Source organism: Leptodactylus fuscus, chromosome 1 (genome assembly GCF_031893055.1).
Source record: "Leptodactylus fuscus isolate aLepFus1 chromosome 1, aLepFus1.hap2, whole genome shotgun sequence".
NCBI classification, from domain to species: Eukaryota; Metazoa; Chordata; class Amphibia; order Anura; family Leptodactylidae; genus Leptodactylus; species Leptodactylus fuscus.
In genome coordinates, this window is record NC_134265.1 from 203146664 (window position 1) to 203164659 (window position 17996).

At 42.3% G+C, this 17996-nt stretch overlaps 2 protein-coding genes across 2 annotated transcripts in view; one reads left to right on the forward strand and one right to left on the reverse strand.

Moving 5' to 3' along the window:
• SSBP4 (single stranded DNA binding protein 4) overlaps window positions 1–17996 on the forward strand; it is a 584851-nt gene that overhangs the window by 401832 nt on the left and 165023 nt on the right. The window lies entirely within an intron of this gene.
• ELL (elongation factor for RNA polymerase II) overlaps window positions 1–17996 on the reverse strand; it is a 60460-nt gene that overhangs the window by 10121 nt on the left and 32343 nt on the right. Inside the window, exons 5-8 of the mRNA XM_075282181.1 lie at window positions 13459–13712; window positions 8559–8683; window positions 7488–7584; window positions 1276–1735 (exon numbers count right to left, since the gene is read on the reverse strand). Coding sequence (XP_075138282.1) covers window positions 1276–1735; window positions 7488–7584; window positions 8559–8683; window positions 13459–13712 — 936 coding nt within the window. The remainder of the gene's footprint in view (window positions 1–1275; window positions 1736–7487; window positions 7585–8558; window positions 8684–13458; window positions 13713–17996) is intronic.

Sequence of the window (17996 nt, forward strand, 5' to 3'; positions counted from 1 at the left end):
AAATAAAATAAAAGTCCTCATGAATAACACAGCATGTCAGTCACCACATAATACTGCTATGACAGTGCCTCTCTACAAGTACCATTCATACTGCTTTCAAGTAGTCAGTCAGCAGCATGACTGGCCTATTCCAGATTTCAGCATGCAGAACTTGGTCATTTATCTAGAAATTTCAAGGACCATTTAAAAAAAAAATAAAAAAAATTTAAAAGATTATATACACACACACACATATATATATATATATATATATATATATATATATATATATATATATATAAAATACAACTGTGTAAAGATAACTGTTATATTTACAATATAATTATATGTATAACTGTAAATATTTACAATATAACTGTACGGACTTTCCTTACTAACGGTTCAGTTAATGGGTTGCTGTGAAGAATGTTAGCCTGTTTTATAGTAAAAAGGAAGGTAAATAGGGAAATAAAAGTATAAAACAAAAATGGTCACCAAACAACCCTTGACAACAGCAGGAGGAAAAAACAAGGGAGTTACAAAGATAGGAAAAAAGCTTAAAGTGAATCAGATTCATTCTCTTCTTCTCTATACACAAAGCTCTCAGTTTACAATGGAATCAATGAAAGTGGAAAGAAGAGAAGGAGAAAGACACATATGAGGTGGTCTACAGCTTTAAATGAGCGATTCTGTCAAAAGAAGGTTGAACAGAAGTTCCTCTATATTTTGTAGATGTCTGGCTGTTGGTGGTCTCCTTTTCCTCCCTTCTTCAAAGAGTTCTATTGTACAGATTTGATCACTGATAGAAAGAAGGATTTTAAGGCTTAGCCAAAACACTCTGCGGGAAAAACCACAGTATAAACGCATCTTCGTTATTCCTACAGTGCTTTTCACAGAAACTTCTCAGAGTTTTCCTTTGCGGACTTTGTTTTTATTATACCAACAGAAAAGTGGCGGTTTCCGTATAACTGACATGCGGCAATTTATAAAAATGCTACAGTTTTTTACAGTTCCCACCCACTTTGCAGGTACTGTAAAACGTTGCAGTTTTTGCCACAGCGTTACCCAAGTGGGCTTAATGCTACATGGGGCCATGGCCTTAGGAAAACTTCTTATATAAGTTACATAAGTCATTATATTCCAAAGTTTATATTCATCTGAATATGGATTTATGAAAAATAAAATCGTCTAGTTACAATTCAACAACTCCCACACAATCATTTTCAACAAAAAGGGTGTTCTGTTTTCACCATACTACTACAAACTGTTTATTCATGCACTGTCAACCATATTTACCAAGCACTTGAGGAGAGCCAATGATTAAGCCAGAGCTTTTTCCCAGGCTGCAGTTTTGCTTTTCTTCATTGCTCTTTTCCTTGGTTCGATCTCGCTCCTTGTGCTTTCGAGATTTCTTTTTGGGCTTTGCTCGTGTTGGGTTACAGTTCAGTTTGGCCTCATTTGGACAGTCTGTCTTTAGAGGGTGGCCAAGCCTCTCAGAGGCTTCCTGGCCCTCAGAGTCTTTGTGTTGGGTCTCCGTGCTGGAATCTGAAAGAGGTTCATGGGGTGGCGGCAAGTGGGAACTTGAACTGACTGGATCCACACTTGGAGGCAACGTGGGGGGAGCTGGTGAATCCTTTCCATTGGAAGAATTTAGCTTCCCATTAAAGTTAGGCTGTGATCTGTGTGTGAAGTGAGAAATACGTGGCTTCTTGTTGGCTAAGGGATCAATGAACTCGGGATTTTGCTGAGGTCGTTTCTGAGGGTAAACACAAAAAAACATTTATTCATTTACTCCTATTAAGTTATGAATTTGATTTTAGATCTTCAAATAATTATTCTAAAATATTAAAGCCACCCTCTGCTCCACAGTATCTGCACAATACATAGGTGGCTTTTTTTTAAATATTTCTGTTATGGTTTCCCTGATCTTGAGTTCACTTTTGTAAAATAGCAAAACTACTTTATGCAAATGTTTCTGGACTGAGAGGGAAGGCCTCATGTATATTGGCTATGAATTATAGGTTGCTTTAATTTCTTGCTTACTCTACACACATTCAAGTATTAATCGGAAGCAAATCATTCTATGTTAGAGGAAACTAAGTTCACAACAACAGATTCTTGATTCCACAAAAATCATGGGCCCTAGATAGCACTACTGTACAAAACACAAATCATTAGATCTCATGGCATTGCACAAGTTTCTATGATGTACTTCAATGTCCAGCCTTAAGCCTCTCAAACAATAGTGCAAAGCAAATCAAACCTACTGATTTTGGTGGGATCTGCTAAATAACTTACACATATAGGGGTCTCAATGTGACCGATGTGAGGTGGGAATAACCAAAGATTCGACAAAACAGCATTTTTGTGCTTAAAAACCTTTTCTCGTTGTATTTATTGGGAGGACACAGCACCATGGGTATAGACCTGGCCACTAGGAGGCCGAAACTAGGAATAGAAAAAAATGTTGGCTCCACCTCTGGGCTACATCCTCTCCACAGACAACACACAAAAAAATAAAACCAAAAAAAAACAAAACCCAAAACAGAACCAAACCACCATGTCCTAAACACAAAAACGTACCAAAACAGCCCAGTGAGGGAACAAGGAAAAAAGGGTGGGATCTGTGTCCCTCAATGAATATGACAATACAATAAAAGGATTTTACAGACAAAAATCCTGTTTTTTCACTTATTTCATTGAGATCACCTAAAACAGTCCCAGAGTTGGAAGAGAAAGAGAGAGCAGATGAAATTCATTCATTCATTCACACCACCGGACGTAAGCTTTCCATGTGCAATGATGGCCGACTAGCGCCTACAGCAGGGGTCCTCAAACTTTTTAAAAGGTGGGCCAGGTCACTGTCCCTCGGACCATTGGAGGGCCGGAATATAGTTTAAAGGGATTCTACCATTAAAATCACATTTTTTCCTCGATAACACATAGGAATAGCCTTAAGAAAGCCTCTTCTTCTCTTACCTTTCGATTTCTTCTTTGCCCCGCCGTTTGGTTAAAATTCCGTTTTCTGTTGGTATGCAAATGAGTTATCTTGCAGCACTGGGGGCATCCCCAATGCTGCGAGAGAACTCTCCAGCGCCGCTTCCAACTTCTTCTGGAACGTCGTCTTTATGCGTCTTCTTCTGCTGCAGGCAGAGCCGACTGAGCATGCCCACAGGCCACAAGAAAATGGCTGCTTACTTACTCTGCAAGCGGCCATTTTTCTTGTGGCCGTGGGCATGTGCAGTCGGCTCTGAGCGAGGCCCAAGGCATACAAGTTTCACCGCCTGCATCAGAAGACGACGCATGAAGATGACGTTCCAGAAGAAGATAGAGGTGGCGCTGGAGAGTTCTCTACAGCATTGGGGACGCTTCCAGTGCTGCAAGAGAACTCATTTGCATACCAACAGAAAACGGAATTTTAACTGAACGGTGGCGCGGAGAAGAATAGCCTTTCTTAAGGCTATTCTGACGTGTCAACGACAAAAACAGTTTTTAATGGTAGAATCCCTTTAAAGCTGACCCAGCGGAATACAGACACCAAACACAAGTGTGAATGCCCCCTGAGGTGTTATTAATCCTACAGTAAGATATTATAGTGCTTACTTCAGGGGGCACAGATAGGGTCTGGGATCCAGGAAGTCAGCAGGCACTAAACCAAACTAGTGAGGTGGCTTTGCCCACTGTAATTTGGGCTGCCTCAGGTCAGGTCACGTTGCTATGGTGACCTGACTGACGAAGTGACGCGGAGGGGTACAATTGACTATACCGATCTATGTCGGGTGTGCCCCACTGGGAGACCCAACTGGAGAAAAATCTTTTGATAAAGTGACCACTCACCTGGGTCGAGCTTTTCTCAGCTTAGTCTACTGCCCAATTGACCAAATCTGAAATGTGGACTGCCAACAGAGCAGGAACGTGATTGCTCTGCCCAAAGAAGAGATTGGGAGGGTTCTTGTAAGGCCACACAGCTCCTGGTGTCCACATGATGGTTCTAGTTGGCGCCCACAGTGGAGTTGTCGGTCTTGCCTTTGGAAGACGAGGTCCAATGAGGTCCTGGAACTGATGGCACTCAGTTCCACTAAGATGATCTGGAGGCAGGTCTCTGCTTTGGACCACAGGCCTGGGGACAGTTAGGACACTGAAAACCGCTACCCAGCCTGAAAGGCTGGTTTCAGAGGAGATCACCTGCTAACAGAGAGAAAGAAGGGACATCTTCTGTAGGATTCCTGGGGTGAAGACCAACCAGAGAAGTTCTTGGCAGATCAGGGAAGGCAGGAGAATCATTCGGTCAAGGCTGGATGGAGACTTGTACAAGCTGGCCAAAATTGCTATTTGCAGAGGACACGAGTGGAACTGGGGCAAAAGGGACATCCTCGAAGGTTAAAGGGATTCTACCACTAAACCAAGATTTTTTTCTAATTACTATGTCAGAGAGCTCACTCCAGTGTCACCTCCATCTTCAGCTGCAACCCTGCCTTTTCTGTCTTCCGTCTTGGTCCAACCTCCGACGCCTGCGCAGTACGCTCCTGTATTGAACTACAAGAGCAAGAGCGGCCTCCCAAAAATGGGGCACTGGTGCCCGCCCTCATTGCTGCGGAGAACTCATTTGCATACTGGTTAAAACCGGTATTTCTAAGGAATGACGCCACGGAGACCACGTCTAAGGGTAAGAGATGAATAGCCTTTCTTAAGGCTATTCCGACATGGTAATTAGAAAAAAAAAATATCTTGATTTAGTGGTAGAATCCCTTTAATACCATCATGCCCAGGACCCTCATGTAGAACCAAAGAGACCACAGAGTGTTCCTAAGATAGGATACACCGAATCAGACAACCAGTATCGTGCACTCAAGGAGGAGAATCCTCCACTAGTACAGGTCAAGGATCATGCCCAAGAATTACATGCACTAAGATGGCATGAGGCAGGACACTTCCTTGTTCATGAGCCAGGAGCAAAGGAGGTCCAAGGTGATCCACAGGCTGGTCAGATTGTCCATCTTGGAGAGCCTCCAAGTATGTCATCACAGCAAAGCTGATGGCACAGCAAGACGTGAATGTGGAGGTGTCGATGGACAACAGGAATTCGATTGTCTCCAGAGATGCCGCTGCCACCACCACCTGCAGGGAATCCAATGCAAACCTGTGGACACAGATGAACCTTTCGAGCCCCTCAGGTCCAGGATGGGGTGAAGAGAGCCATCCTTCTTGTGAACTGAGAACATGTTGGAATAAAACCCCAGAAACTATTTTAAGTGGGAACGGGGATAACGACCCCCTAAGGCTGAAGCGTGGAGACTGCCTAGAGAAAAGTAGCTACTTGAGCGGTCGAAGAAGGCAACAAAAAAACCCCCAAAAAACAACCTTCCGTTCGGAAGGAAGGAAAACTCTATGGAGTAGCCGCACACCACCTCTTGGACCCAGCGCTAAGTGAGGGGCATATAAGTGATCGACTTAGCGGCGATCTGGGAAGGCAGCTGTTCCAGAGTTTCCACCACAGACTGGTTGAGTCTGGCAATGTTGCCTATGGCCCGAGAAAGGGAAGCTGCCCAATCCAGGGGAGAGTCCGACAGAGAGGGGCTAGAAGTGTCCTGAGCTGGCTTAGACGAAAGGCAGAGTGTGCAGCTGACTGCATGGCAACTTTTTATTACAGGGGCACATTGGAATTAGAGCACTGCACCCTCAAGGGAAGGAGTTGGGGGGAGTGGGGGACAACTGCGCCTGAAAAAGAGAGAACAAAAACTGTGCAAGACAGAAAGACCCGAGTCAGGTTGTGCGTGTCCCACGAAACCTAGGATGAAACTGGTTAACATAGTGTCTGTGGAGAGGGTATAGCCCAGAGGTAGAGATGACATTCCTTTTTATTCCTAGTGGCAGCCTCCTAGTGGCCAGGTCTATACCCATGGTGCTGTGTCCCCCAATGAAATAAGTGAGAGATTTGATTTTTTTTTTTTTTTTTTTTTTTAAACATGCCCAGCCCTTTGCCAAGAGCATTTATGCTAGAGGTGTTTGGTAGTGGCTTCTTCCCTCTCTGCATTGAAAATACACAGTTTTTTCGCTGAGTCAAGTATGTGTGTATATGTGGAATTTGAGAAAAATAGCTTTTGAAGGTGTACATTCAGAGTTTTTTAGGCAGACTGAGGGAAAGCCTTGCAAATCCCATAGAAATAAATAGGAGGTAGAAGAAAACCTTGCAGCCAATTTTAGCAAAAATAGGTTAGCTTTTTTTTCTGCCTCCTATTTATTTAAAATAGGGCTTCCAAGCCAGAATCCACCTAAAGATAGGTTCTGATGCTTTCAAGTTTATGAATACTTTAAGCCCCCAAACAAAACACAACATGTGTTACACGTCACATACAACAGGACACGTTAAACTTTACGAAAACCATATAAAAGTTAGCTTTCCCTAGGAGTAATGTAAGGTACTCAATAATGCAACTAGTCGTTTCTGTGTGGGGTTGGAAGGTCTACAATAGCAGGAAATGCTACAGAACTACAAGGTTGACTTATCAAAACTGATATCGGACTGATACAGATATGTACGCCATTTCCTTCCATATTCCAGTAAAGTTATAAAGCTCTGTTCACATTAGTGATGTACCACCACACAACAAACTAATGGACAGCTCCACTGCCGCCCACTTTATTATTGCTGTAAAAACAATAGACACTCTGATGAATCCAACTGTACGTACGTATGTATTGTACGTCAGTGTGCTCAGTCAGGTAACCCTCTGTCTGATTGACCATGCAGACACACAACATGCTCGGTTAGGCTTTGCCAAAGTGTACAATGTTTGTGCAGGAAAGAAATATTAGAACTGCACGCGTGGTTATTTTTTCCACTGCAAAGACAGAATATGTCAAAAAGAACTGTAATCTTCATTTTGTTAAAGTGTGCAAGGAAAAGTCTACTACTGGTCATGTATCCAATGTGCCATATATACTCACTGGCAAAAATAAATAAATAGATTTAAAAAAATGCATCATTGCGCATGAAATTAATCTGTGTGCATGTACTGATGATATTTGCAAGTGATTACAATATTACAGCGAAAGGATACATTTATTGTGTGGGTGTGTGGATACAAGAGGAGATACAGTTTAGCATGGATGTATAAAGGTTCCAGATAGTATCCGGTGGACATTTCCCCACAGATGATTGAGCTGTGCTGTAGATACTGCATACATATACCGTAAGATACTAAAGCTGGATACAACAGGTCCCATAAAAGCTTGATTGGTGATAAATCTGGCATTTTGGAAGGCCAATGAATTGTTGCAATCTGGCAGAGCCATTACAGGAAAACCCTGAGTGTTGGTGAGCATTAAACTACTGAAAAATGCCAGCTGGAATCACTGCCATAAGGGGCAACACATGTGGCCACAGGATCTCCTGCACATATCCGAGCTGATAATTTCCCTCAGATTACTACATCTGGGTGTGGTTTTCTGTGTGTGTTAGTTAACGAGTGTACTTTGGTGACCAACATGGAACAGCTAACACTTACCTGGGGAAAGAGGGTGGAGGAATTCACATTGTCTTTGGGGGGGCTCAGAGGAGCGCTATCTCCAACTGATCCAGGATTCTGTGGTTGGCAGAGCTTCCTATGGAAACAAACAGCAGTCCATTAACATGTGAAGTCTTAGGTCACAGATGGATTACCGCAAAGTATAAACTAAAGATTCAGCCACATTAACACTTTTCTTGCCAACCACATATGTTTATACGTCCTCCAAGGGTGGCACTTCTGTAGCCAAGGACGTATCCAATATGTCCTTACTACTAATGCAGATATCTCAGGACAGGATGGGGATATGGGATTCATTTTAAAGATGAGAATCTTTTCGTTAAAATTCTACCAAGATCTTTATGATAACCCTTAGAGATCCGGAGCGATTCACTGTTCAAAACACTATTCAGCATTGAGATCTCAATTCCAAACAGAGATTTTAACAGCGATTCACACAAATTGCAAGGATTATCAAAGATCTTGATATCATTTTAAAGATGAGACTCTAATATTTAAAATGAATTCAAAATGGCCATCATAGCGCTATCAAGTCTATTTCCATTCCTTTTGTAGCCATTCTTGGGTTTGGCTCTAGAGATGAGCGAACACTGTTCGGAACAGCCGTTCCGAACAGTACACTCACATAGAAATGAATGGAAGCGGCCGGCACGCGGGGGGTTAAGCGGCAAAGTCTGCGTGCCAGGTGCTTCCATTCATTTCTATGGGAGCGTGCTGTTCAGATCGGCTGATCCCAACAGTACTCGCTCATCTCTATTTGGCTCAAAATACCGAAACAAAATCTGCAACAAAAAAATCTCGGAGGGGAGGGCCTTAGCCTTAAAGGGTTTTTATTGCAACATATTTTAAATTCCTATATATTAATGCAGGAGAAAGCAGAGACTCTGTAAGCAGCTCTGCAATGTGCTGCTATCTAATCTTGAAAAAGAAAAAGGTGGTCATGGGTCTAAAAATTGACATAAAAGTGAAACAATAAAAACATAAAGAGAAAATAGCATTATACATGAGGAATAAGGAGCTAAAGTCTAGTGCAAATAATAATGAATTTACCGGACAAGAATCCTTTTTAGCAGCTGCTGGTCTCCTTCAGAGTAACCAGGCCAGTCCTTCTGCACCTCCTTATACAGACAGTCTTTTAAAGTGTAAGTGCAGTCTTTGGCACTCAGGATTGCTACCTAAAGGTTGGAAGACAGAGAAAACGGCATTAAGAGTAAGGCCCTTAGATCTGCAATTTGAGTGATAGACCAATTAAACCAAGTCGGTTTATGATACAAAGGGACACAGGAATTAAAGTGGTATTCCCGTAACTCGTTCTGCAGCCTGAAGGCTCTGTACTCTCCTCACGTCCTGGATTTCTCGCACATAGTTGGGCGGGGTTTCGCTTGCTCTGCTATGATCCACAGTATGACGCTAATGTGGAAACTGATGTAGCAGAGCTGGATTTGAGTCAGTTTGCATTACATACAGGGGTAACTGACTCCTTATCTCAGCCCTTATCATCCAAATTCATTTAAACCGGCTAATAAGTGGAAAAGCTGAAGATGGACAGCACAGTAATCCGGGAGCTCTCACCTCCCCCGCCCCTATATGAGGAGCTCCATTGCTTGTCAGCCCCTCCCTCCCCCCTGAGAGAAGGCAGCTACATCACTTGACAAATGAGCAGATAATCCCAAGGGCCATAGAAACGCAGTGTCAACAATGAAGCGAATAAATTAAGATAGCGGCCAAACAAAGCAGTTTTGATAAAGCAATGCATTTAGGAAAAGTCTTATGTCCACAAACTAGCAGTATAGATAGGATCCTTGTTATGGGACAACCCCTTTAATACAAATAGAATCAGGAAATGTAGTAGTTGGCTGCATTCTCCTTCGATTTTCTATTTGATGTTGGACTGTTTGCACATATACAGCCATATCTTTTGCAGAAATATTGCAGCCGTCTTCATGTATTCATCTGAAGGGTAATGAGAAACCATGAGTGATTTCTTAAGATGAATCAATCCACCTTCAAAGAGATAACTGATCCTATAGAGTTGGGAGGAAGATAAGCTCCATACTCTTACCATAAAGAGTGTCTCTCAGTACAAAATTGAGAAGTAAACTAATCACAATACCTTGTAGGTCTGTTAGCACAGATAATGTATTTCTTATCCAGGATCACCGCTCCAATTCTTGTAAAAATTGTCATTTTATCCCAATGCAAATGAGTAGTAAAGGGTTTAAAGGGTGACGCTTCCCATCAATGGGTTATAGGGGCATTGCTTTCCATCAATGGGCTTCACTATCTGTTGCTGCTAACGGCTGCTTAGCTCCCCTCACTAACTGTACTGTGCATGACTGAAGATCTGACCCAGAAGTGTAGGAAACTGTCTTTAGATGGGGGCAGCTGAAGTCAGTTCCTTCACTTCTAGGTGCATTCCGAATTGTACACACAATCTAAGGATTGTTCTAGAAGTACCCTACCAGAATAAAATAGAAAAATGCAAGATTAAAAAAAGTAAAAAAAATACCAAACTGTTTTAAAGAGGACCTTTCATCACTTCCACCACATTTACTTCATTAAGTAGGAAAAGCTTCTACACAGTTGAATTTTTTTTTCTTTTAACATGTTTTATCATTACAGAGTTTATGCTGCAATTGATTGGCCATATTCCCAAAAGTATCATTCAGTGAGGTACATTTCCTTGGCTTGCTGATCATCACTGTACTGGACATTTTCATTACCCTAAGAAATAAATCCACATAAGCCGTCCCGCCTCTGAGAGACCCCCTGCTGTTGCTCTGGTGACCTTCACGCCCCCCCTCCCCCTGGATCCTCCTCTTCTTCCGAAGGTTTCCTTCTAGTGTCTCGTTCGCGCCTTGTCCCTCTGTCTCCTTATTGTTTTATGCTTTGTTTTCTAGTTGTTTTTCTACTAGTTCTCCCCTTGATATGCCTGTCTTTGATTTGATTTGGTTATTTGCCTATGTATTGGTTCACGACATGACACCAGTTTGCTTTTGCCTGTAAGATATGTCTTAATTTTGTTTTTTAAAAAAAACAAAAAACCAACTGAATAAAATTTGATTACACCTAAGTAATAAATCATTTCTCTCAAAAGCAGTATCACAGAATGCATGTCATCCAACTACATAATATAATTGAGAAGATGATGCTAGTAGTGTAAAAAGAAAGTACTCAGCACCCAAAGTGAAGTGTCAGTCTATATAGCTGCACTATTGATTTCAGTCCAGTTGGAATCTCTTCTCTAGTCCCCACCGTTTGAGTAAGAAGCGCAATTAGTTTTGGTGCCTAACAAGTCATTTAAGCTCTGTAATGTCACAAGGGCAGTGTCAGGATCAGAATCACACCCCTTGCCTGACATCGGCCTTCTGACAGAACAGAGCCTAAATAGCATATCAGGCACCAAAACCAAGAACATTGATTGCACTGGAACAGTGGGAGCTAGAGAAATAACTTCAACTATGCCAATGAGCATTTTGACCACACAGCCGTTTCACGTATTTTAACAACTTTGGGATGTTTAATTTAGTCCCAAATTTTTCATTTTTACAAGGGGTCAATAGGAGGAATAAAAAAAAAAAAAAAAGCAAAAAAAGCAAAAATAAGCACACACACAAAAAAGCCCAAAACAGAAAAAAACAAAAAACCCACCATACACACCACAATTTGTTAAACTATTTTTCCTGAACACGGAAATGCCCCATATATGTGTCTGTAATCTGCTATATGCAAAGATGGTGGGTCTCACAATGGAAAGAGCGCTATTCGGCTTTTGGAGGGCAGATTTTTATGGAATAATGTTCAGGCGCCATGTTGCATTTGCAGAGCCCCTAAAGTACTAAGATAATGGAAATCCCTTTAAAAGCAACACCACTTTAGAAACTACACCCCTCAAGAAAATTCTAAAAAGGGGTATCATCATTTTGAGCCCAAGAGTGCTTCCCAAAAATTAAATAAACAAAAAATTTTTTTTTACATTTTTAAAGAAATATACCATTTCAGTGCCCACTTTGTCATCGGAGACATGCACGCCTAAAATTAAGTTGGCTATCCTAGGTACAAATAAGTTGTATATGTGGGCGTAAACTGCTTTTTGGGCACATAGCAGGGCTCATAAGGGAAGAAGCACTGCACTTTGTAGCTTCTGAAGTATAGATTTAGAGATGGTCTACATGCCATGTTTTTGCAGAGCCCTAGAAGTGCCAGCAAATTAAAATTCCCCAAGAAGCAGATGCAATTTTACAGTTTTTGCAAATGTGACATGGCTTCCAAAAACCAAGAATCTAAATCTGCTCTCCAAAAACACACAGTGCTTTATCAGAACTACAACTTCCTCTGTGCTTAAACAGCAGTTTATGCCGACATGTATGACTTTGTCGTACCCAGGATAACGTACTTAGCGTCTAGGAATAAACTGCTGTTTGGGCACAGAAAGAAAGGAGTACTATTTTGGTTTACGGTGTACAGTTTGGATTTTGGACATCATGCCACTATTGCAGAGCCCGTAAATTGCCAGTAAAGTGGAATCCACAGATATGTGACCACATTTTGGAAACTACACCAGTGAAGGGATTTGTCAAATGGCAGTGCAAACATTTAACCCTTCAGCGTTGCATTAATTTAATTTCCAGAAATGAATGCAGCTGATAATGAAAAGGAAAAATTGCAGTTTTTCCTGAGATACGTCATTTCAGTTTCCGATATGTTGTGTCCAGCTTGAGTCAACAAAAACACATACCCAAAAAAACTGTTAAGCTAGTATTCCAGGTACAAGAGCTTTTGGATCATTGTCTCTGATACAAGCCACATGTAAAATGACATTCCTGGAAAAATTGCAAGTTTTAACTCTCACCATCATTTGCGTATTCATTTCTGGAAAATAAAATATAGCTACACTTGGTGATTAAAAATGCTCACTGTACCTCTGGATAAATTTCTTCAAGGATGTAGTTTCGATAATTAGGTCGCATGTGAAGGGATTCCACAAAGCAGACTTTTCAAGGCTCTGCAAAAGTGGCATGACATCCAAAAAAAGTTATCAGTGTAAATTTGTGCTCCAAAAACCACATTGTGCCCCTTCCCTTCTGTGCCCAAACAGCAGTTATACTCACATATGACATTAAGTACATGATCCTGGGTACAATGGTGTCATACATGTGGGCTTAAACTGCAATTTGGGCAAACAGCAAGACAAAGATGTGAAGGAGAGCTATGTGGCTTTTGGAGTGCAGATTTAGAGGTTTGCAGAGCTCCTGAGCTGCCAATAAAGTGGAATACCATAGGGATGGAACCCATTTTGAACACTGCACCCCTCAAAGAATTTATCAAGGGGTGTAGTAAGTATTAGTTTCCCAGATGTGAATGCACAGCAGATGGTGAAAAAGTAAACAAGCTGTGCAGAGTACACTGGAAATACCAAAGTCCCTACTATTTCCCCAGTAGCTCCAATAATTGAAGGGGGTCACGTCAGATTTCTTTTCCCTTGTAAACTCTAAATTTGGAGTGTACCCTGATATATGATAGCACAGCTTATACATAGAAGTGTGAAACAACCTCTGTTCTTCAGACTGTTCATTTGCATTTTGTCAAACAAATGGATATCTTGGCACTCGAGTCACAAATTTTCATCAGAAAAAGAGGAGTAACACTCAGGTGACCCTGATCTTTTTGTGTTGCAGGTTTAAATTGCTTCACCATGGTAATAGACTCTAAGCCTGGAATTTTAAGACCATCTTAAATCACAAACCTTGCTCAAGCAAAAAAGTTTTTTTTTCTCTCAAAAAGAATGAGTACAACAATGTTTTACATCATACAAATGGCACACACCATCATTAGTTTTATGCCAAGCTGCATTACAAAGCATAAGAAAACATGGCATTTCCGCCAACAGTTTGAAGAAGCTGACCACAGTATTGTAAGTCTTCACTACTTTATATAAACATACACTTACCTGTTGCAAGAGGCCATCCAGGGAGTCTTTGTCCTGTGAGGAGAGGCCATCTTTCTGAAGACGCAGAATAAGTTCAGGCTTCTTGTAAGGTTTGAGAGCCAGCAAGTGCATTACCCTGTCTTTGAAGGGTCGCTGTGTGAGAACACTGGCGCTTTTCCTAATTGCGCTAGCCAGATTGACTGGCGTTGGCCTCTTCCGAGATGGGACAGCATCTGGAACACCTGGTGCAGGTTTTCGGACTTGAACCTTTTTGACTGTAAGGAGAAATCAACCATTAAAAAGGATCTTGGAAAATAGGTGTAACACTGCTGAGTGTAAACCAGCTATATACTAAAAAAAAATTGTACTGAAAAGCAGGGGTGCGTCACAAATTGGTCTTTGGGAACAGTTTCAGTTGGTGCGTGCTTAACGGTGTCATGTCTTCCTGATATGACCAACTGGAATGAAGCGGTGTCTTCTCACACCTCTATCCCTTCAACTATGAAAAGGAGTCCAGTTCTAAATAACCTGCCAATCCTATTTAATGCCAAATAGGGAAAATGCCACTTCTTCCAGTCATAGACGTCTATTAGAGGCAAATGTTTGAAACAATCCTGTATCACTTCTTGCTTTTCATTGCTACCAATAAAGTCAATCCTCATCACCATCCCACTTCAAAATTGCCAATACTACGTTAATGTACACACCACAAGAGCATATTTTTTAAAAGAATCTTTATTTTTGTCACATAACACAATGACATTACATTGGATGGCTAACAGAGCACACTCACTGTGGTGGTGGCCACTAGCTTCCTGCAATATCTTATGAGAAACAGAGTGCCCACTGAAGGGCGTCCTTATAAGTTTCAGGTCTCAAAAACCTCCGTATGGAGTCCCACTCCACAATGTCAACAACTTACTCTTAAACGGGTCCGCAATGGTGGGAGTCAGTGTTTGGGTATTTTAAAAGAGACCAAGTGCCACTGCAAGCATCAGTAACCATCAACTCCCAGAAACAACCTTTACCACTCTATATTTTCCTTCCTGCCTTCCAAAACAGAACTCATTTTTGTGTTGACATAGCTAAGTGAAGACTTACTCTTTACATGACGATTTGTACTTATTTGGCATCATTTTGGGGTACATATAATGTTAAAGGATTATCTTATGTTTTGATTCGATTTTATTATCGTTTCATGGGTTCACGTGAAAAATCCCACAAAGTCATCGTATTTGACATTTTGTTTCTACAATGCTCAGACTGCATTAAAAATAAAACGGAAGTTTGCCTCACTGGTCATTACAATTCCGGCAATACCATATTTATATTATGATTTACCGACTTGGTTATTAAAAAAAAAAAAAAAAAAAAGTTTTTGAAAATTAACTACTTTTCTGGAGAGTCACCATATTCTGATACCTATAAAATTTATAAATAAGGGCTCTATTTACTGGGCAAGTCGTTTAAAAGATAAATACGTTCACCGTACGGGATAATTAACGCTATTTTTGGATAGTGCGGTCATCTACGCACATAGGGATACCAAACATGTTTGTTAAGCATTTTTTAAATGTGGTTTTTTTTTTGTTTTTTAAACTTATTTTTATACCACCGCCTGTGGCGGCAGAAATTTTAAGTATCAGGGGCCACACGGTGGCTCAGTGGTTAGCACTGCAGCCTTGCAGCGCTGGAGTCCTGGTGTTCAAATCCCACCAAGGACAAAAAACCATCTGCAAGGAGTTTGTATGTTCTCCCCGTGTTTGCATGGATTTCCATCCCATATTCCAAAGACATACAGATAGGAAAAAATGTACATTGTGAACGCTATGTGGGCTTACAATCTACATTTAAAAAAAAAATAAAAAAAAAGAAAGAAATTTTAAGTATCGTCACCAACCATCAGGGGCCGAGAACTGTGGTTCTTACAGCAACACTGTTTATCTAGGGTTTATCACCTACTAACCACTCTCCTGATGAACTGGGTCCTAGGTTGGGGCACAGGGAAACGTGTAGAGAGCCTTTATTAATATATCTAGGTGCCTGCGGCTAATCCTCTTTCAGAAGTACACATGGGGCATCTTCTAGTATCTTCATGTTACCCCCAGATACAGACTCAGGGTAAAAGTCTAGGCAGGCAAAGATCAGCCTGCTGGATTTTTAGTTTTCTTCTTATGTGGGGGGGAATGTACAGCTAAGGAACTAATTCAGCATTGTGGCATAGACTCAATCCAACTGAGGCTGATACAATTCCCTTTATTTTTCTGTCTTCTGCTACACCGCACACACGATGTAGCAATCTGGGGATGTACATGTGTAACAAATTATCTAGAGTACATTGACAATACATGGGATCCCCCTCTTAGGTCTAACTGGAATTAGACACAATGTGTATAGAGGCTATATGTTTTCGGAACCCCTGCATCATTTGTCTGAATTGGAGCCTAATACTACTATTTTAATTTCACCTTACCTATGGGGTTTTTTAATAATCACTAGTAAAAGTTAAGTTTTAATTATTTTTATACCAACATAACCCCCACCCCCCCTTTCCACAGTCCTACGAGGAGACTTAATCCTGGGATCTGCTGATCTCCAGGGCAATTGTACTGTAAAATGCTGTATTGCAGTACAATGCAGATTGTGCCCCTGAACCTTGCAGATGCTACTGATCCCAGCATATGAGTGGTTAAAGGGATCCTATCATACAAACATTTTTTTTCTTAGTAACATGTCAGAACAGCCTTAAAAAAGGCTATTCATCTTCTACCTTTCGTTGTCTTCTCCGTTCCACCGTTCGCCTACAATCCTGCGTCTTGTCAGTATGCAAATTAGCTCTCTCGCAGCACTGAGGGCGGGCCCCAGCGCTCAAGCAGCACTGGGGGCATCCAGCGCCGCCTCCATCTTTGACAGGAACATCCTCTTCATCCTGTTCTTCCGGCGGTGGCTTGTAACGTCTAGGCCTCGGGCAGAGCAGACTGCACATGCCCACAGGCCACAAGAAAATGGCTGCTTACAATACTGTGCAAGAGCCATTTTCTCGTGCCCGTGGGCATGCGCAGTCTGCTCTGCTCAAGGCCTCGAAGTTACAAGCCACCACCGGAAGAAGAGGACATTCCTGACGAAGATGGAGGCGGCGCTGGAGAGTTTTCTCGCAGCATTGGGGATGCCCCCAGTGTTGGGTGAGCGCCGGGGCCCGCCCCCAGTGCTACGAGAGAACTAATTTGCATGCCGACAAGAATCGGGATTCCTACGGAACGGCAGCTTTCTTAAGACTATTCTGACGTGTTACTAAGAAGAAAATGTGTTTATATGATAGGATCCCTTTAAGCACCCAAAACTAGATTATTTTCTGACTCCAGCAGCCAGTCCCAAGTCTTGGCTTTGTAATACAGCAGAGACCCAGCACATCTCCATATGCCCACAACAATAGAGCACCATACTACCACACATTCATTAGACTTTGTATAGTCCTGCCCTTCTGACAATGGAGGGATAGATTTGTGCTGAATATCTCAAAGCTGATAGGGCGCTATCAAAGCTAACATGCCATCAAAGCTGAATTCAGTGCATGGTCAGCTTTCTAGCGGTATACCGCCAGTGCCAGAGGACATGAAAGATCTGGGAACCCTTAGGACCCTTTCCTCTGTCCCTTTTCTTTAGCCCCCCTTCCTTCCCAAGAGCCTTTCTAGAGCTGTTTGACCATTTTTTTGCCAGCTGTGATTTCAACTTTAGTCCCCTGCCTCAGCTCCTGTTTCCTGCTTTCCGCACAGAACTCTTCTTCTTCCTTGGGAGACTCAGTAACCTGGTGATCCCTCTCTGTAGCAGTTGGTGAGCAGACATCTTTCCGGTGGTCTTTTCCCTGTGCCCCCTCCATCACCTGCTCCGATGAAGAGCCTAAGGTGGTCTCCTCCAACCACATTAGAGGACATAGCCTTGCCATCTTCCTGTCCGCAACTCCAAGCATACAACGCGAGTATTCTCTTAACTGCTTGGATAGTGTCAGGTGATCCAGGTCTATTTGTCTATCACTAACCCCTTCCGTCATTTGGTCACCTGGTACGTTCTCCCTGAGGGCCTGGCTGCTTCCAAGGTTTCCATCTCCCAAAGGATCAAGTCTGCGATCAAGGCGGCCTATCAGCTTAGGGGTAGGGAACTGTTCCTCTATATAATGGCTCACTCCACGAGAGCTGTCTGAGCCTCCTGGGCTGTTTGGCATTAGGGCCAGTTCACACATGCTGATGTGTTCCGTCCAGAAGGAGTCCGCATGAGGACCCCTACGGACGGAACACAAACGCAACTGCAAGCGCTGTGCAGTTCAAGCGCATGGGCCCTATAGACTATAATGGGGTCCGTGGGCTTGCCGCGCACTGCCCACACGAATCGTTTGTACGGGCAGTATGCGGCAAGAACACGGACTCCATTATAGTCTATGGGGCCCGTATGCTTGAACTGCACAGCGCTTGCAGTTGCACTTCTGTTCCGTCTGTAGGGGTCCTCATGCGGATGGAACACATCAGCATGTGTGAACTGGGCATCAAGCTTCTGCTGCCCAGGTC